The 21,848-nt window shown below is 39.9% G+C and overlaps 1 protein-coding gene across 14 annotated transcripts in view; it reads right to left on the reverse strand.

Annotated features, from left to right (window-relative positions):
- Nucleotides 1-10,567: 10,567 nt before the first annotated feature.
- PHF20L1 (PHD finger protein 20 like 1) overlaps nt 10,568-21,848 on the reverse strand; it is an 80,512-nt gene continuing 69,231 nt past the window's right edge. For 9 of the 14 annotated variants that reach the window (XM_077809768.1, XM_077809772.1, XM_077809770.1 and 6 more), the window contains 4 exons: nt 21,236-21,431; nt 19,627-19,999; nt 14,750-14,915; nt 10,568-12,310 (listed from right to left, as the gene is read on the reverse strand). In XM_077809768.1, the coding sequence (XP_077665894.1) occupies nt 12,168-12,310; nt 14,750-14,915; nt 19,627-19,999; nt 21,236-21,431 (878 nt within the window). In that variant the 3' untranslated portion in view covers nt 10,568-12,167. Of the gene's footprint in view, nt 12,311-14,749; nt 14,916-19,626; nt 20,000-21,235; nt 21,432-21,848 lie in introns of those variants that run through there. The other 5 variants (XM_077809769.1, XM_077809776.1, XM_077809780.1 and 2 more) reach the window with 2 other exon arrangements.

A 21,848-nucleotide genomic window follows, 5' to 3' on the forward strand; every position in this document is an offset into this window, starting at 1 on the left:
CAGTGTCATTACAGTACAGATCTGCATCTGAAAGACAACCAGACACATAACCAACACACTCTGTCTGCTGTGTTACTACAGTTACATAACTAAAGCTAACCACCCTTTATCTGTCTTGTCTAGTTAGAACATGAGCTCTCTGCAGTGGGGACTGTTCTTACTATGTGACTGCATGGCACCTAGCACCATGGGGTCCAGTGAGAGTCGGGGCCTGCAGACACTATTGCACTACAAAAACCACAGAATCAGGTTACCTGGCTGCTCTTCTTTCCACTGCCATATGCTTGCTGACCTTGGGCAAGTCACTTAACTTCTCTGTTGCCCCAGTTTTGCTATCTATAAAATAGGAATAATAATACTTAGCTACTTCACAGGGGTGACATGAGGCCTCTCTTATTAATACCTGTGAAATATTATGAGATCCTGGCATTGAAATCCCCCTAATGTGTAAATCATCATTAAAATCTGAGGACTTGCCTGTGTAATGCTTACTTCATTGGCAAGCTCTTGCTTAAGTAATTCCACTGGGACTTGTGTGAGCAGTGCTGACTTTTGGGAAGAAAGGTGGCACAGCTGGCTCATAATCAATATCAGGAGAGGAATTAAGTGGCACAGGCAAGGAGGCAATGATGTGTTTTAAGATGAGATTTGAAAAGAGATGGAGACAAAGAAGATGAGCCATGGAAAGAGTTGCAGAGGAGAAGGCTCTTGCACTAGCCGGGGTGAAGATTGTATGTAAAGCAATTAAAAGGAGACCGGGGCTAACAGATGAAGGAATAAGGAGGGGAGGAGAGAGGCAAGGCTGTGGAGGGTTTTAAAAGCAAGAAATGTAGTTTTGAAAGGGAATCTGAAATGAATAAATACCCAGTGGACAAGTATGAGGAAGGGTGGAAGGGGTTGTACCTATGAGAATGGGGGGCAGGTTGGTGAAGGCATTTCCAGGATTGAGGGTGAACTACCTCAGGAGGTGACTTTGTACAGCTTGTGCATTTTGGTGGCTTCAATGAATTTTATCCAAAGAAAGTGGTGTTAATTACCTTCTGTGCCCAAGACCCAGGACATGAGGGCCAAGACCTGCTGTCGCTTCTGCAATACAGAAAAAAGCTTCTATTGTCTGTACAATAGAAATGCCAGCAGGTCCTGGCTTTTGGGATTAGAAAGCCTTGTAAAAGCTGACTATAGAACATACCTAGCTGAACCATCCAGGATCACTGATACTGCTATTACTTTTAGTTCCTCAAAACATCCCCTGCGCCATCCCAGTTCAGCTTGGTGAGTTCAAGCTTGACTTGGTGAGTTCTGGCATTCAGCACCACTTGAGCAGAGCTAGATCTGCGTCAAAGCCCAGACATGAATCTTGGTACAGGCATGTTCAATGGGATGCAACAGCTTCTTGGGGCGGGTGAAAGTAGTTTACAGAGCAATTTGTGCAATCCACATTCTTCAAAAATGGTTAGAAGCATTTGAAGTCTATGGCCAGCCTGAAATTCAAAACAAATGAATCCCAGCAAATAACATGATAAAAAATGGAGACAGGATGGACTGGTCCACAATATTGTCATCACCTCAGCCCTATCTCCAATGAAGATGAAGTACCCCTTAATTTAGTGTAGAAATGATTGGGGGCAGGGGACAGGGGCTGGGAAAGGGTCTCTGTTCACTGTTTAGACGACCATATTGGCAGACTTCATTCCACGCAGTAATGATTTAGAGATCATTAAACTACCCCTGGAAACAGTTTCTTAGACTTCCAATAACTATTTGCAATGACTAAATAAATATAGTGTCCCTTAAACTCTAGACTATGAGCTTTGTTGGGCATTCTCTATTGGGCTTGGGGAAGAAAGGGAATGGAAGGTGCATTGATAAGGTGACTTCCTAAAACCATGAAAACTTTAGGGATAAATGACCTGATTTTCCATGCAGCCTCAAGTCTCCACTTGTGCACACACAGTTTTCCCACACACTTTCCCAGCACCAACATGTCTGTGCAGTTGTGATGGTGTCTGCATGCACAAGGCTCCATTGGATAAAAGATTTTTGTGCACGAAAAATTTTACCACCGGTGCCCACAGGTGCCTGGCTGTATACCAGCAGTGTACAAAATGAGGCCTCGATCTGATTACATGAGCCAAACAAAATGGGAGACTCCAGTGTGGCTCATGGAGAACTTTGGATTTTCAGTGCCAAATGGCCAACTTTGTCAAGTGATGCATATACAGTGTCTGTTTTTTAAAAATGCCATCGCTTTTCCAAGTCTATGAAACCAAACAAACATATTTATAACTGAGGGAACAGTCCTCATCCCATTCTGATGAGTCCAGGGAAAGTAAAATCATAGACTGATGTTACTGAGTACCACCTTTAAAGCTCACAAAAAAAGAGGAGTGGAAAGATGCATATTATAGCGTACTGTAACAGGCCAGGGGAGAGTTATTTCAGAGCTTGAATCACTTTTCCCAGGTTTGATTCCACGTTGATTTTTGTTTCTGGCTGTGTTTTTTTTAAAATTAAGATTTCCAATTAATCAAAAAGAAAAGGAGTACTTGTGGCACCTTAGAGACTAACCAATTTATTTGAGCATGAGCTTTCGTGAGCTACAGCTCACTTCATCAGATGCATACCATGGAAACTGCAGCAGACTTTATATATACATAGAGAATATGAAACAATACCTCCTCCCACCCCACTGTCCTGCTGGTAATAGCTTATCTAAAGTGATCATCAGGTTAGGCCATTTCCAGCACAAATCCAGGTTTTCTCACCCTCCACCCCCCCACACAAATTCACTCTCCTGCTGGTGATAGCCCATCCAAACACCACTTTGGATGGGCTATCACCAGCAGGAGAGTGAATTTGTGTGGGGGGGTGGAGGGTGAGAAAACCTGGATTTGTGCTGGAAATGGCCTAACCTGATGATCACTTTAGATAAGCTATTACCAGCAGGACAGTGGGGTGGGAGGAGGTATTGTTTCATATTCTCTATGCATATATAAAGTCTGCTGCAGTTTCCACGGTATGCATCCGATGAAGTGAGCTGTAGCTCACGAAAGCTCATGCTCAAATAAATTGGTTAGTCTCTAAGGTGCCACAAGTACTCCTTTTCTTTTTGCGAATACAGACTAACATGGCTGTTACTCTGAAACCAATTAATCAAGTTATATAAATTACAGATGATTTCTTTGTCACTATATTTCTAAACAGCCGTTTTAAATTTTAAATACAGTACAGTACTGTATTGCATAATGTAATGTTCATTTATAAGGCAATTAAAGTTAAACATGAAACATCGGAAGCAATAGTAGACTTTCTGTACATTGTAAAAGTGCCCATTTTACAACAAACCTTTGAAGAGAGACCATCTCTTACAAGCAACCACTTTTGCAAACTCCCATGAGTGGTTGCTCTTGGTAGGTTTTACTGTACTACAATCCTCAGGAGATTAGATCTTGTATGCCACAGGCAGAGAATGGGAGGGACTTAGGTGCACCAATGTGTGAGGCCCTTGCAATACAAGGTAATTTAGCAAAGCTTTAGATATGGTCTCCCACAGTATTCTTTCCAGCAAGTTAAAGAAGTATGGATTGGATGAATGGACTGTAAGGTGGATAGAAAGCTGGCTAGAAAGTCTGGCTCAATGGGTAGTGATCAAAAGCTCGATGTCTAGTAGGCAGCGAGTATCAAGTGGAGTGGCCCAGGGGTCGGTCCTGGAGCCAGTTTTATTCAACATCTTCATTAATGATCTGGATGATGGGATGGATTGCACCCTCAGCAAGTTCACGGATGACACTTAGCTGTGGGGAGAGGTAAATACATTAGAGGGTAGGGATAGGGTCCAGAGTGACCTAGACAAATTGGAGGATTGGGCCAAAAGAAATCTGATAAGGTTCAACAAGGACAAGTGCAGAGTCCTGCACTTAGGAAGCAAGAATCCCATGCACCATTACAGGCTGCAGACCAACTGTCTAAGCAGCAGTTCTGCAGAAAAGGACCTGGGGATTACAGTGGATGGGAAGCTGGATACAAGTCAGTAGTGTGCCCTTGTTGCCAAGAAGACTAACGGCATATCGGGCTGCATACGTAGGAGCATTGCCAGGAGATCAAGGGAAGTGATTATTCCCCTCTATTCGGCACTGGTGAGGCCACAACTGGAGTATTGTGTCCAGTTTTGGGCCCCCCATTACAGAAAGGATGTCAACGAATTGGAGAGAGTTCAGCGGAGGGCAACAAAAATTATTAGGGGGCTGCAGCACATGACTTACAAGGAGAGGCTGAGGGAACTGGGCTTATTTAGTTTGCAGAAGAGTGAGGGGGATCTGAGAGCAGCCTTCAACTACCTGAAGAGGATGGAGCTAGGCTGTTCTCAGTGGTGGGAGATGACAGAACAAAGAGCAATGGTCTCAATCTGCAGTGGGGGAGGTCTAGGTTGGATAGTAGGAAAAACTATTTAACTAGGAGGGTGGTGGTGAAGCACTGGAATGAGTTACCTCGGGAGGTGGTAGAATTTCCATCTTTAGAGGTTTTTAAGGCCCGGCTTGACGAAGCCCTGGCTGGGATGATTTAGTTAGGGTTGGTCCTGCTTTGACCAGGGGGTTGTACTAGATGACCTCCTGAGGTCTCTTCCAACCCTAATCTTCTATGATTCTATGAACTGAGACATACCCAGATGATCCTAGCAACTAACCCCACATACCGTGCTAGAGGAAAGTGAAAAAACTCCAAAAGGTCCCTGCCAATCTGACCTTCCCAACACCACATATGGCAATCAGTTAGAACCTGAGCATGTCAGCATGAACCAGCCAGCCAAGCATCTCCAGCCATGACCATCTCTGATGCTTCAAAGGAGAGAGATAGGAATAACGGCTTTCCTCTCATGTATCCATTTGGTGACCCTGTGCAGTTTTTCAGATTGCCATTGTATGCATCTTTTAGCTATTACAAAAGCTAAATGTGTAGAACTGTATGTATTCACACCCCTGGGTGTATGTCTGAAAGATGAAGGAAGCAGAATCCACTGGAGTTTCAACCCAAATGGGAGCGTATTAAGGAAACAGGCCAGACATTCATTCATTTCAATAATGGTGCAGCTGCTTACAGTAGGGTCTGAATTTGGCCCAGCCACACTATCTTTCATATTTGAAAGGCCACTTCATTTGAAGGTACCCTCCCATTTTACATCTCTGACAAATTTGGTTGAAAGGAGGCAAGTATTAGAAAGGTTAAGTAGACTTGTTGCAAAGTGCTGTTACAGTAATCAATGTCTTGTCTCTCTGAATGTAATCAAATGAATAATGTGTACACAAAACTAGTTGACAGGCTTTATACAATTAAGACACAGTTCCTTAATGCTCCAAAGTATATAAAGCATAGATCAGCTTGTTGAAACTGTTAGTTCACCAAAAGGGAGCCCAGGCACTTAACCAATCTCAATAGGCCTTTATTGTGAGTATATTAAAATGCAATCAACATTATTGCTATTATAAAACAAACTGTAAAAGAAAATACCTTGCTTCTCTCATGGAAGATTAAGCCATTCAGTGCTGCCTCTCTCAGACCTTTCAGTGACAATGCATTGAGAGGCACTAACAGAATGGAGACGGTTGTGAGCAAGTCCGAAAAAGACTGAGTAGCTGTTTAATCGCTTAATTTGCATTAGACTAGATTTTATTTAATCAACCAATTGCTAGAAAACGGTGTTAACTCATCTACTGTTAATAGCATCCCAAATGCACATACACACAGTCTTGATTATATGGCATGTTTTGGAAGTTCATTATATTAATGTTTTCTGCACTATTCATTTTCTCCATGTACATTTCACATTTTTCCAGTAGTTATGAGTTGCCCAGGCTGGTGCAGAACGTCTTCCAGAGAAACATGCTTTTCTTTATTCTAGTGTATTTTCACCATTGTCAAGTGCTCCATACCTATTCTCCAAGTATAACAAATACACACAGTGTATATAATGCTTATTGCTAAAGACACCACCCCCATCCCCAGTGCTTGGGACACCACATAACAAAACCATTTTTAAATATACATGAAAGCATTGTAACAAAAATCACCCTTGTTAAAGTGATTACATGGTGACTCAATACAAAAGAAAAAAGATAAAATAAAATACAGGAGCAATGGTCATCCCCAAAATTAATAAAAACCTCGACTTTAACAAATGCTCTCTAAAAGGAGGGAATGTCCTGAAAGATTTCATAAGGCATAAAGTGCGGGCGGGGTAGAAAAGAAGTTCCACGCTTGGGACTCACCCCAGCAAAGGTACATTGTGGTGTGAGGGTAGGATCACTACAGGCAACTGTGACAGAACTTATATACCCATCAGGACCTGCAATAAAGTTAAGGCTGTCCAGCATTTCCATTATAAAGACCTGATTTTCAGCTGCTTATAACTGCAAACTTTAACCATCCAGGCTGAAATTCTCCAAGCCAGGGTCTGTCTGCCTCAGGCTGATTTTTTTAAATGTTTCATCAAACTAGTTCTTGTTTCTGTGATCAAGGTTACATGAAATGACATTGTTTTGCTCATGCTAAAAAATTCTTATAGCAGTTTAGCTGAGAAGCTCTAGAGCAGTGGTGGGCAACCTGCGGCCCGGCTGCCGCTTCCCGCAGCTCCCATTGGCCGGGAACAGCAAACTGCAGCCACTGGGAGCTGCGGGCAGCCGTGCCTGCGGATGGTCGATGTAAACCAACTGTCTTGCAGCCCGCCAGCGGATTACCCTGATGGGCTGCAGGTTGCCCACCACTACCCTAGAGCCTCTATGCCTTGGAGCAAGGGCTAGGAATTTGGCATGGGGGGGGGGGAGGTGTCAGAAAGATGTTTAGTGCAGTGAAAATCCACCCAAATTTGGCCAAATTACAAGCCTCTGAAAGTCACCTGTGCACATGCTCAGCAGAGATTTGTTAGAGACCTACCTAACAATAATCTCAGAAGATTCTGTTTACACTGCATATTCCACCTTCACAGAGCTCACCGAGCATGCTCCAGCCCAAGGCTGCAGGGGCGGAGCAGAACTTTCCCTACAATTGCCTCACACCTCCCCCTCCACCAGCCAGAGGCTGATGGAGCAGCAGAACAAAGCATGGAAACCTTCTCTCCAGTGTTTAAATGGTTTCCCAGGTGACACCCAGGCAACAGGAGGAGGACACAGCCTAACGCAACTGCACAAGGCTGAGGAGCAGAGGGGTGGCGGGGGGAAGCGGAGGGGAAACAGGTGTAAGCTAGAGGATGGACAGGAGCCGAGAAACAAGATAACAAGGGGAGATGCTAGCAGATAAGCAAAAAGGGTCAAGCTGGGAAGTGGGAGAAAGGGGCACAAGAGTCTGTATCCACTTGAGAATGCTCCCCTCTGAAGTGTAAAACAAAACATAGGGACTTTGAGTCTCAACATTCACTGTCTAGCAAAAATCCGTGAAACCCACTTGCAAAGTCTCTCATCTTCCTTAGCGGTTGGTCCAGAGAGGATAATAGCCAACTACTATTACTAGTTACTCTATGAGCTCACGTGGCAGAAGTCTGCTGTGGATTTAAAGGTTCCAACACTGCTGAGTAGCCCTGTGTGTTGTCACAGTATGGCTTCGTATGATGGAATTCCTTTTTGTTTTCTTTTCCCTTGTTTGCTTTTTAAAAAAAACCCTTAAATTAAGTTAAAAAACTACATTAAAAAAACCCACTGTAAATGACTGCAAAGTCAAGCATCCTGAAGTTAGGAAATAAGCTTGTGCAACCTTAATTTGGTCCCTTTGTGCACATGCATTGTGATACAGTCTTTAGTTACAGCATCACATACTATTTCCCCCTCCACTTCTGCCTCATTCAGTGCACAGTGTAAATGGTGCTTTGGGAATGAATCGGAGTTGTGTAGTGAATGAGGCAGTTGATTGTAAGATGCCTGCCTCATTTTTTGAGGAGGGCATGTGGTGAAAGAGGCAAAGAACTGCAGGATGAGAAAGGATAGTTGTCATAAATATAAAGGGAAGGGTAACCATCTTTCTGTCCACAGTGCTATAAAATCCCTCTTGGCCAGAGGCAAAACCCTTTCACCTGTAAAGGGTTAAGAAGCTAAGATAACCTCGCTGGCACCTGACCAAAATGACCAATGAGGAGACAAGATACTTTCAAAGCTGTGGGGGAGGAGGAAACAAAGGGTCTGGCTCTCTGTGTGATGCTTTTGCCGGGAACAGATCAGGAATGCAGCTCAGAACTACTGTAAAAAGTTAGTGAGTAATCTAGCTAGAAATGTGTTAGATTTCCTTTTGTTTAAATGGCTGGTAAAATAGCTGTGCTGAATGGAATGTATATTCCTGTTTTTGTGTCTTTTTGTAACTTAAGGTTTTGCCTAGAAGGATTCTCTGTGTTTTGAATCTGATTACCCTGTAAGGTATTTACCATCCTGATTTTACAGAGGTGATTCTTTTATCTTTTCTTTAATTAAAATTCTTCTTTCAAGAACCTGACTGATTTTTCATTGTGCTTAAGATCCAAAGGTTTGGGTCTGTGTTCACCTGTGCAAATTGGTGAGGATTTTTATCAAGCATTCCCCAGGAAAGGGGGTATAGGGCTTGGGGGGATATTTTGAGGGAAGATGTCTCCAAGTGGGCTCTTTCCCTGTTCTTTGTTTAACACGCATGGTGGTGGTAGTATAGGGTTCAAGGACAAGGCAAAGTTTGTACCTTGGGGAAGTTTTTAACCTAAGCTGGTAAGAATAAGCTCAGGGGGTCTTTCATGCAGGTCCCCACATCTGTACCCTAGAGTTCAGAGTGGGGAAGGAACCTTGACAATAGTCTTATGATCAAGACAACTGGATAACATTCTGAGACTTGGAACCGATCCCTGCTTTGCCACAGAGTTCCTATGTCATTTAGACCAAAATTCATAGGTGGCCACTAATTGTGTTTCTCTCTTTTTTTAGGTGCCCAATAGGGAACATCTGGGGCCAGATCTGCAGAAGTGCCGAGCACTTACAACCATAACTGAAGTCAGTGCGTCCACTGAACATATAAAGTGCTATAAAAATGCTCTGAAAAAAATCAGGTCCCAAGTGTTTCACAAGTTGGGCGCCTGACAATTCCGGCCTTAATCTCTCTATTAGTCAGTTTCCCATCTTTAAAGTGGAGTTGATGATACCAAGTTACCTTAAAGTTTGTGAAGCATTCACAGTGATGTGTGTCATAGAAAAGCCCATGAAGAAATGAATAATTTTGTATGCAGTGCATGGTTTAAATGGTATGTGGTAAATATTATGCATTTGGCTACCAAATGAATGAGGGTAAACAGAAATATTGAAAAGTTACTCATTCAGGGGGCCCTACCTATTCTGTGCACTGAAAGAGGCAGGGTCCTGTGGAGGTTAAAAAAAGTGACACCTTGCAAGTTAAAAGACTAACACAATGCATATGGCAGAAGGCTGAATTGCATAGGCAACCTTAATTCAGACATTGCCTAACTTTTGATAACTTAACTTTGAAATCATACAATACTTTACAGTAGTTTTTTATATGTAATATATATTTAAAAGTGTAGGCCCTGTCTACACCAGTGACCACCTCCTAGTACCTGCATCTGAGACTACCTCCGGGTCCTCAGCTCATACAACAGCCACCTTTTAGGGATAATATTCTCACATCTCATTGTAACTTTGCTGTGATGGGCCCAAAGCAAGGAACCTCCTTCCTACAACTTGAAACCTCAGTCCATCTCTCCGTTCATTACATTTACAGTTATATGGTATCTCACACATGCATACACACATTGTATAACATAGCACCAGTATGTACTGTATATATTATGTAAATACTATATACTTTGTTTCAAATTGTGTATTAAGATTTACATTTATTCTATACAGTACACACAGTACCACATTTAAGGATATGCAGCAAGTGAATAATATATAACAGTATCTTGCATATCCAAAGAGCAAGTAGATCACTTTCAACAGCTGTTAATACTGTGAAATGTGTCTTAAGCAGTCATTTAAGCATCAAATTATCCTGTATAAAACATCAGGGTATTTTGTTAAATATTGTAGTGGTTGCCATAAAAAAAAAAATCAACACTCCTTGACATATTCCTCAGTTACGGTATTTCCTCTTTAAATTATGGAGATGCCAATCCCTGCTACATAATTAAGATTGAGTTGAGTTTTGGAATTAATACAGAGCTGTAATATTGCCAATACAATGGTGTGGTAACTGCTGTTGAAGAGACCTTTTAAATAGGTATCATTCTATAACGGACATTGACACATTTGGTTTAGAGTTAAAATATTAATAGCATTAACTTACTTCAGACGTGACAGATAAATTAGAGACTTTAGTGTAGGCATTTTTCAATAAGCACCCGGGCATGCTACTTTCTCTCTCAATGATGGTTTTATGATGAAAGTTCAAAGCACTAGTTTCAACATCTTTTGTACACAATCCATTTTTGGCACACTTTTCGATTATCTGAATCCTCAACAGGCATTCAAAAATTCAAGTTTTTTATGGTCTGTACATTATTTTAATCACTTTTTTACATTTCTGCATAGGACAGGAAGAAAAGTGGAAAATGTAGAGTATGCAGAATAGTTTTAATAAACAGTTTTACATACAGTACCTTACATATAGAACAGTGTGTTTGCAAATTTAAATAATTTTTGAATGTACAGTGGCTTGTACTCTTATCAAAAGGTAAATTCAAGTTTACTGTCTATCGGTTCTAAAATGCATTTATACAGAAAACTAGAACTGATAAACAGTTGTGAGGCATAAAATGTTCAAGTATCTTATGTCATCAATTAAATAGCCTCCTTTTAACAGTCATATTTTACAAATTCCAAAACCTGTACATACATTATTTTCAATTTTATAAACTGCTTGTTAAAAGGTAACATTTCATGTTAACCACCAGTTCTTATAGTCTATAGTAATAAAACTAGACATGTGTAGATATAAATATGTATATAGTATGTACATATGAATGTGTGTGTATATACACATATACCTACACATACATATGTAGCACTGGGTGCAGTGACAACTTACATGAGCACAGGCAAAGAGAAGGTCCTGAGCTCAAAATCCAGCAAGAGCTAACAGAGCAACTAGGTTGCCTTTGGTTTCATGATGTTTTACTCACTTATGACTGAAGCTAAAAGTTTTATAAAAACATCCTAGATAATGTATCTTTGCGATATTCAATCTAGTGGTTTAATAATTCACAGCCACAAACAAGCAGTTTTGCTGCTTTTGTCATTCCTCATCCCAGATGAGGTTGGTAAAGACTCAGAGGGCTAACACCAAGCTGAACTACCCAGGACAAAATGTACTTGGAATCCTGAATACTGCAATAGAACGTAAAAAAATATAAACTAGATACAATTTTGGATGGATTGCTGGCACCAGGTAGAACTTTGAACAAAACTCTCCATGTATTTCACTATCTTCAAACTGTCATCCCAGTGGTTTTAGTATTATTTGGCACATCTGACCACTGTTTGCCACTTACGTTTTTAAAAGAGCCTAAGGGTGCTGTAATGAGGATTTCCATTAAAAAAAATATTTAGAAGGAGACCACCACATCCTGTTTCTTTCAAAAGTGAAGCAAATGTTTTCATTTTCCCAAATAACACTAATTAGATAAGAAATAGTTCATGGACTGCAAAAGATCAGTTACCTGCCTAAAACTTTGGGGGTGGACCAACTGTAGAGAGGCTATGGATCTCTCTGTGTCTGTATTTTCACTAGCAATGGGAGAAAAAATAATTACGATTGTACATTTTTCCCACTGACTTTTGAGAGTTTGGCTCTTTCTGCTACTGACTATAAAATTATAGCATTTTCCATTGCAGAGATTTCTTGAATCTTCTTGTATGACCTGAAGGAGAAATTCTGTCACTTCACATGTCTTATTTATCATATTGTAGACCATGTCAATGTTCCTCAATATGTGACATATTGTAATTTGCATCTTGAATACAGAGTATTCAGCTTTTCAGTGTTAATTTCCTTACTCTAGATTTCCTTTCTTTTCTCCAAAGCTTCAGGCTAAAAATGTAATCAGCCCAGAACTAGACAAATATCCAGCTTTTTGCTGTCCTCCTGCCAGTCTTGTGGCTAATAAGAAAATTCACTGTAGAGAGCCTATTTTTATTCCTTTATTCTTCCTTTTGTCATACAGAGCACAGCGTGGCTATTTGCTGTACTTTCCCCATGTCAATTAAGAGCTGTTTGATACGTCGCTTGAGTTGAGGCAGTCTTGCAAGAGGATCGGGTGGTTCCAGCTCTCCAGTGAAGTCAAGCCAGCTTTCTAAAACTAAATTGAGAAAAATGTAAAAAAGAGTTTGATTAGAAAGGGATCTTCGGAAAAAGAGTGCTCAATCCTCCAAAGCTAGGTGTGTTGAAATGCAGTAAGAGTCATATCTTAGTGCCCTTGAAGTCAGTGGCAAAATACTTGAGGACTTCAACCTGACTAGGATTTGGTCCTAACTTGTCAACCCAAATTTAAATGGCTATTGTGCCCCACCCATGGCTCCATGCAAATCAGGTGTGTGACTGCCAATGATGCACCTCAGAATATTTCATGGCCAAACTCACTGCCCCGATGAAGAGCAGCCTATCATAAAAATTCAGAATACTTACACTATTTGTTGCTAGAGACATTCTGTATTTGAGTTTTTAGGTTCATACCCTTTCCAAATCTACTTCTTCTGTATGCTATTGAACATGGACCAACAACTATTCTTGTAAATGCTGTCAACTTGCCAAGCCCGAGGGCAGCAGGTAATTTGCATAAAATGGAGCATGCCTCTGCCATATGCGTCATTAATATGAAGGTGCAACTTACAGATACTCAGATCGTTATTTAAATGAAGACATTTTCTGAAGAATCAAATAATTCAGTGCTCCATGGAAATTTTCATTCTTTTATGCAGTTTAAAGTGTTCCCCTTATTAATCATTCCAATTACCTTGATAGCTAAATTCCAGTAATATAAAGGTATGTTAGGACAAATTAGCCAACAATGTGTTGATGATACACATACAGCTCACTGTCTCAGCTGTCACGATTCTGCACTAGTAAAAACTCAACAGGAATAAAAGGTTGTGAAGACTCACTTCTGTCACTAACTTTAAAACTTCAAAAACAGACTCCAACGAGAGACTGCTGAATTGCAATTAATTTGCAAACTGGATACAATTAACTTAGGCTTGAATAGAGACTGGGAGTGGATGGGTCATTACACAAAGTAAAACTATTTCCCCATGTTTATTTCCCCACTCCCCACCATTCCTCAGATGTTCTTGTCAACTGCTGGAAATGGCCCACCTTGATTATCACTACGAAAGGTCTTTTCCCCCCTGCTCTCCTGCTGGTAATAGCTCATCTTAAGTGATCACTCTCTTTACAGTGTGTATGGTAACACCCATTGTTTCATGGTCTCTATGTATATAAATCTCCCCACTGTATTTTCCACTGACTGCATCCGATGAAGTGAGCTGTAGCTCACGAAAGCTTATGCTCAAATAAATTTGCTAGTCTCTAAGGTGCCACAAGTACTCCTTTTCTTTTTGCGAATACAGACTAACACAGCTGCTACTCTGAAAACTAACTTTAACGTATCACTAAACAAAAACAGGGAGCAGGTGATATAAGACAGTCACTTTCAGAGTGGAATCTCACTAACTTCTGAGTGAATTTCAGTGCTCATAAAAAAGAGGGATGGCAAGAGTCTAATCCCATTTTTCTAGAAACATAGTCAATGTACATGCAATCTGATCATAAACATTCCATCAGGGCTAACATTATTTTGTTTTAGATAAAAAATAACTAAGGACACAATAACTACACTTTGTTCAAACTCTCTTCATTTGTGAAGTGAGTCTCTACATGTGAAAACTAGGGCTGTGAAGCGATTAAAAAAAATTAATAGCGATTAATCACAGTTTTAATCGCACTGTTAAATAATACTGGAATACCATTTATTTAAATTTTTAGATGTTTTCTATATTTTCAAATATAGGCTATGGGCTCAGAGCTTCAGACCCTGCTGCTGCGCCCAGAGGTATGCAATTAACATGTTAAAAAATAATGAACACGTTAATTTTGTTTTCAGTTAACTTCAGGCGTTAACTGCAATTAATTTATAGCCCTAGTGAAAACTGAATGCATTCATCTATTACAACACTTAGTTCTACTGCATTATCTTTGTGTAAATTTGTTGTTACGAAGCCTGGTCTGCCTCCTTAATCCAGGCTATTACCAGTTTGTTTCTAAACCAATACACAGTAAACCACAGCTGAAGATGAAGACTTCTTTCCCCTCTTCCTCAGGTAACTGATCGATACTATTGTCCAAACAAATGCTATCAACTTCAGGAGATGCTGCAGATTAGTAGGCAGAGCATGGGAGCAGGAGCCTGCTATTTCATGGTCTCACTGCGTGGCCTTGGGCAAGTCATGTTGGCCCAGGTTTTTGAATTATTGTTAATGCTGCATGCCTGGGCTTGACTTCAGACATTCTGAATACTCATTACCTCAGTAGATGTTGCAGACGCGCAATCTCTCTGAAAAATCAGACTCTGGGTGTCCCAGAACACCCAAAATTATAAACACCTTTAAAAATTTGGGCCTTAATCACTGTCTTAGTCATCTACACGACAGAGGTAATGGAGACTTCTTCTTGTTCATTTAATGCTTTGAATGTTCAAAGCTCTATACAGATTAATGTCAATACTTCGTAACAATGTAATTACCATCAACTTCTTTTTCAATAAGGTCCATTCTGCTGGTGACTTCATTCTGTACATTCTCTATGTGGGTAAGGAGATTTAGCTGCCATTGAAGATGGGAATCCACTTGTTCTTCTGATCCTTTTTTTTCATTACAAGCACACACCACATTCCCTTCAACAGTGTTCTTCTCCATAGGACCAACAAAAAGCAACAAAGTTAGCCCTTAATAAATGATTTATTTTCAATTTCAATCCACTTGGATTCTGGTTTTGATTATAATACTTGGTACAAATGCCCTGAATGATGGAGTTTTTAATTGTACCACTATTTCACAAAAACATAAACATGCATATCGGTATGCAGTTTTTAAGAACATTGTGGACAATGGTGACAATAAGAGCAATAAAAATGTCAAACAAATGAGTACATCTAGCTTTCAGGATTACCACAGACATAGAAGAGTGTTAGCAGAAAGCACTGGGGGGGAGGCAGTGTTACGTTCACAAGATCTTGTACTCAGTTTAGTGCAATAGGAGAGGCCCACGTCTCACCACTCTGCTACATAAACTTCTAACTCTTAATTCATGAAGTGCTGAATGCACCAGTGAACCATTATCCAATTCAAGCGAGAGTCCAGGATTTTTTTGTGTTTGCTGTCCAACAGAGGATGAAGTGAAAATACAAAAATGGAATTATATCTAAAATCCCAAAGTTCGTCTGTTAAATTAATTTCAAAGTTCATAGCATACTGACAGACAGATTTAAGACAAAAGTACATTCCTTCTTCAGACTGCTGTCATCTTGTGTAACTTGCTACCATGGCTAGATCACATGGCTGGAGTATTAAAAGGGGCCACATAATTGTGTGACCAGTAACACGTATAGCTATGAGAACTAAAAGCAAATCTAATCATTTTCTTCCCATGTGTATTATTCCATAATGTGCCAGGTACATTCCTGTGAACTCTCAAGTAATAGCTATGACCAAAGACAAGATACCTGATTTAACAGCTCAAAGGCATGAGCTAGAAGAGCAATTCCCATAAATTTATATAAACAGTTGATTTTAACTGTAGAATCTGATAATCCCACTTATGCTGAAGCTGTCTGACTATCGGTGATTATTGCATTTCAGACAGAAACTCAACGACAGTATTAGTTTGACAGTACACTTGTTAGTCACTATCAGTGCAAGCCAGCTGCCACAGAAAAGAGTGAACAGTGTTATAAATATATTGATAGAACTGTTTGAGAAACCTACATTCTTGAGACTATTTTGCATCTGAAAAGTTTTTTTCCTGCAAAAGTGGCCTGAAATGATTTATTAAACAAAAATGTTCTCTTCCTGTTTTTCTGAAGCTTTAGAAATATGAATCCCACCAAATCTGGACTTTCCTGCTTTTGCTGGTCTATGGGTGGGTCCTGGAGATGACACACTGGGATTAATACTTGCAAGGGGGACAAGCTATTTAAGATTATGGACATTGTTGGCATAAGAACAAATGAGGGGGACCTATATGACATGTGAGATCAGGAAGGGCATTCTAACAGTAAGGGGCAGTGCAGAAGAAACATTTGGTGGAGAAGGGCACAAAAGGAACATGATGGAAGTGTGCAGGGTGGGGCGGGGCTGTGTAAAGGCTTAAGAGTCAGGAGTGAGGAAACAATGTTAGGGGTGTCCATAAATGACAGAACATGTTTTGGTGAGACATGGTGGATGAGGTAATATCTTTAATTGGACCAACTTCTGTTGGTCAAAAAGACAAACTTTCGAGCTACACAGGGCTCTTCATTTTCAGGTAATTTTCAAGACCTCCTCCAGCACCCTGTAACACTTTGTAACACTGAAACAAACATGCAAAATTAAGAACACACCCACCCTCTAATGTGTTTTGTAAATTTACGAACAACCTATGATGTTTAAGGAGAAGCAGAACTACTAAAAGGGGACTCAACATTGGATATCATCTGAGTGTGTGAAAGAGGATCGGCAGTAGAACTGTGCATAGACTGGAGATGTGGAAACAAGAATCTGAAAGGCCAAAGGTTGCAATAGTTTAGGAGGGACATTGCCAAGTCATAGTCAAGGGTTTGAGGAACAGGGTTGGAGAGGAGAACTGTAGCAAATATAGTTGCTCTTGAGTCAGTTCAAAACAGTTACAAATAATTCAAATTGTGTCTCAAGCCAACTTGAAAACAGAGCTGAAATCAAAATTAGGATAAATGCAAAATGGTTTACATAGGAAATAGGGATGTAAAATCTTAACTGGTAAGCATTAGTCTTATCAGTTAAACCACCTTAACCAGCTGGCCAGCCCCAGCAGCCTCACCCGCCAACCTAATTCAATACAGAGTACAGTAAGGTTAGACAGACAGTACTTTATGGTGCTGTGAAAGTAGTGGAAAGGAAAGGAAAGGACTAGCTGACCCAACAGATTCCCCTTCCAAACCTAATAAATTGTAACCAAAAGCCAGTAAAGTCATAGCTGAGATTCCCAAGGAAACCTGAATTCTGCAAAAATGGATATACGGATTGTTTTTTCCAAGATATGACCCTATTCAGCAATATTTCATATTGCTGCATGTGTCCTTAAGGCACACACTCAATATGTAAACTATATTATTGAACAAACAATTAACTCCAAGCAAGGTGAAGTGTAATTTTTCATTAAAGAATATATAAAATTTATGTGCCACCTTTAAAACCAATCTATGTTTGTGACACCAGAGTACCAAGAAAAAAAAGTAACTGAATAATTTTTTTAATGGGGGAGACAAGTGGGTGAGTCTAAGTGTTTTATTTATTTTCAAATACTTGGGTATCTCAAAAAGCTTAAGAAGTTTTTTTGTTTTAAGTCCACTTCTAGAGTAAAACCAGACACTTTCAGCTCTCCTGCCCAAATCAATGGTATAAGGAAGTTACAAGCAACCGAAAACAGGTTTAGAGGTGTGGGCACAACCTTTACTATAGCACAGGGGTGGGCAAACTTTTTGGCCTGAGGGCCACATCTGGGTATCGAAATTGTATGGCGGGCCATGAATGCTCACAGTTCTCAGCCAATGGAAGCTGCGGGGGAGGCGCTTGGGGTAGGGGCAGCGTGTGAAGCCCCCTGGCTGCCCCTACACGTAAGAGCCAGAGTGGGGACATGCTGCTGCTCCTGGGAGATGTGCGGAGCAGGGCAAGCCCCGAACCCCGCTCCCCGTCAGGAGCTCGAGGGCCAGATTAAAAAGTCTGAAGGGCCAGATGCGGGCCCCGGGCTGTAGTTTGCCCACCCCTGCTATAACATCACTAAGATAAAACTCTAGAAAAATCAGCACTGTTTATATTAGATGGGATTTACATTTCAAAGAACTCTGTCTAAAACATTTGTTAGAAATCTTTACATGAGCAGAAACAAGCTTAGTTAATTGTTAACCTATATGACTGAATTCTGGGGGGAAGTTTGGTGTCAAAAGAAAAATACAGACCAACGGTAAATATAATTAGAAATCCAGGTTTTAAAAACTGTTAAGAGACCAAAAGACAACAGAGAGAAACTAACAATTTGCTCTTCAACCAATTTCTTCTGTTACGAGAAAGACAACAGGTTCCGTTTACACTCTTCATTTTAAATACAGGGAATCAATCTCTCTCAAACCAATAGAATCTTTCAAAATGGAAAAAAAATAAGTGCAACCACAAACTTTTCTTGAATACAAGAAATCTAGGTGTACTGGAACTTCTTAGTTATATTAACAGAACAACCTCCCTATAAGCAGAAATCCACTGTAGCTGGGTTTACAAATTAGCAATTAATGAATTAAGACCATGAGAACGGCCACAGTGGGTCAGACCAAAGGTTGATCTAGCCCAGTATCCAGTCTTCTGACAGTGGCCAATGCCAGCTGCCCCAGGGGGATTGAACAGAACAGGTAATCATCAAGTGATCCATCCCCTGTCACCCATTCCCAGCTTCTGGCAAACAGAGGCTAGGGACACCATCCCAGCCCATCCTGGCTAATAACCATTGATTAACCTATCCTCATGAACTTATTTAGTTCTTTTTTGAATGATGTTATAGTCTTGGCCTTCACAACAGCCTCTGGCAAGGAGTTCCACAGGTTGACTGTGTGTTGTGTGAAAAAATACTTCCTTTTGTTTGTTTTAAACCTACTGCCTATTAATTTCACTTGGGGACTCCTAGGTTTTGCATTAGGAGAAGCAGTAAATAACAAACACTAACTTACTTTCTCCACATCGGTCATGATTTTATAGATTTTCAATCAGATCCCCCCTTAGTTGTTTCTTTTCCAAGCTGAAAAATTCCAGTCTTATTAATCTCTCCTCATATGGAAGCCGTTCCACACCATTTTTGTTGCCCTTTTCTGAACCATTTCCAATTTCAATATATCTTTTTTGAGATAAGGCGACCACATCTGCATGCAGTATTCTAGATGTGGGCGTACCAGGATTTATATAGCGGCACAATGGTATTTTCTGTCTTATTAACTATCCCTTTCTTAATGGATTCCCAACATTCTGTTCACTTTTTTGATTGCCGCTGCACATTGAGTGGATGTTTTCAGAGAACTATCCACAATGACTCCAAGATCTCTTTCTTGAGTGGTAACAGCTAATTTAGACCCTATCATTTTATATGTATAACTGGGATTATGTTTTCCAATGTGCATTACTTTGCATTTATCAACACTGAACTGCAACAATCTGAATCCAACCTACTTCACCATAATGAGTTTCACTACATTAAACTTCATTTTAAGTGGGTTGTACTGATCCATCTGCCTACCAACAGAACACATATCAGTTGATAATTCAGTAATTGGCATGCATTTCTAATTATTTTATGAGTTTGATCTTTTTAAACTCTAAGTCTATACATATGAATAATGAGTTTTACCTGCTCACTCACGCCATCTTCTTTTAAAGAATATTGTAAACAGTTTTTATCATCTGAACAAAATTCCTGATCTTCCTCAAAGCTACTTATATCTTCATCATCTGAGCTCACATGGTCAGTAACTGATTTGCAGTCCTGCCCAAAACTCTGTGGTTTCTGGTAACTGTGCTCGCTTATAATGTAAGTTTCTTCCATCTTCTGGGGTAAACTAGGGGGTGGTTCTTTATGGCTTTGGTTGTGACATGTCCTTTCAGATGGATTAACAGTATCTGGCAAAGTCACTATTTTCTTCTCTACCCCAAATGTTACTTGCTCTTGCTCTTTTCGTACCCCTGAGCAAGCCCAAAGATGAAGATCAGGGTGATGTGTATTTCTGGAAAGAAGGGGAGAAGAAAAGTTAGTATAGAACAATCACTTTCAGCAATGAAATCTTTTAAAATTCTTAAAAAGAAAAGGAGGACTAGTGGCACCTTAGAGACTAACCAATCTATTTGAGCATAAGCTTTCGTGAGCTATAGCCACTGAATTTATATTAATAGGCAATTTTTTAGGGGAACATAATTGCCAAAGATTTCACCCAGCATTGCTGTGGACCTCTTAATTTTTGGTAAATCCATTATGCCCTGGTCATCTTCAATAAGTGTGCTATGATAAAACAAAAACGCAAATGTTCCCAAAATGTCCAAACCTGTCAGGTGCTGAGCACTATCAACTGTCATTGAAATTGAGGGTTTCCATCGCCTGGCATGACTGGACCAGTAAACAGTACAGTGGAAGTATAATTAGAAAATTATACAAAATAGAATGTTAAACATTCAGGCTTTGAAGAAATGACTGTATCCCAAATTAGTCAACCACATAACGATTGTTCAGAAACAAAGCACGGTCTACTAGCTAAAGTACAGCAATGGAGATCTGGGCTCTGTTCTGTACTGATTAATTGTTGGACCTTGAGCAAGTAACAACCAATCTGTGACTCAGTTTCCCCTTCTGTAAAATTGGCATAGTAATTCCTAATTTCACACAAATATTTCAGAGAATTAATTTAATACTATTTATTAAGAACTCAGATGATTAGATACAGGGGAATAGATTGCAGGTGGCAGATTTAGAAGCGCAGAAGTCTTCATTTCGCTTTCAAACCGGATTAGACAGATACTACCACATGCAAGTTTTGGATAAAAAAGTCTTTAGCCTCTTCAAATATTTTTCCTTTGTCTCAGTATTCATCATTAACAGTCGATAATAGGAGCACAAATTCACATTCTAGTGTTTAATGGAGAAAACAATTACATTCCCACTTACCAATATTTTTTTCCCCTCAGGCTTTGTCAAGAAGTGCAGACCCTGGATTCCTCCTCACTGAGCTGAGAGGAAGAGGAGGAACCCAGCTTCTGCCCTGTCACAGACTGAGCTCCAGAATGCATCATCATCTATCCAAACAATTCAAATTGTGCCATGACATTTTCAATAATATACTGTCTAAATGTGTACCGATATACATCTGTTTGGTCTTTACTATAAAAATTAAAAAGAAAATTATCTTGACATACACACTAAGCTCTCACTTCCTCTATAGATGGGGAGGAAACACCAGACCCACACTTACTTTAGTATCCCAATCTTCAGCTGCAGTCCATGTAGTATTTCAGTTACACCATACACATCAGCCAGCAGGTGGTGTGTTGACACTATCTTTTTGGCATTAAGGTGAGAGTAATTTTCTTTTAAAAATGATAATCCACACATATGCCCATTGTTTAACCAGTCCTTATCGTAAAGATATTTGGCACTCCATCTCTGACCTACGGGTAAACAACAATCAGAATTTATTCTCCAGAAGTGACTACAACAGTCAGAAGTGGTATCCTTAAAATATTTTCTGACATCCTTTCTTTTATCATGGGTTTTCAACGAAATTTACATCATCAGGTATATGACACAGTATACTGTCTGACTTCTATAAATGACGTGTTAAAAGAAAATCAAACAAATAACTCAGTACTCAAGCGTGAGGAAGTAAAAAACATTCTATACCATGATACACCTGTGAACTGAATTTGAAACTGAATTAAAGTTGTGAATTATAATCGTCTTTTCTAAAAAGATATCCACTTACTGAAAAGATAATTTAAGATACCAAGAACTTAAGATTAAAAAAAGAGATGGGACATTTAAATGGATATCAAGAATATTCAGAGCTATGATAAATAACAACAAAA

The sequence above is a fragment of the Eretmochelys imbricata genome, chromosome 2 (assembly GCF_965152235.1).
Source record: "Eretmochelys imbricata isolate rEreImb1 chromosome 2, rEreImb1.hap1, whole genome shotgun sequence".
Lineage (NCBI taxonomy): Eukaryota > Metazoa > Chordata > Testudines > Cheloniidae > Eretmochelys > Eretmochelys imbricata.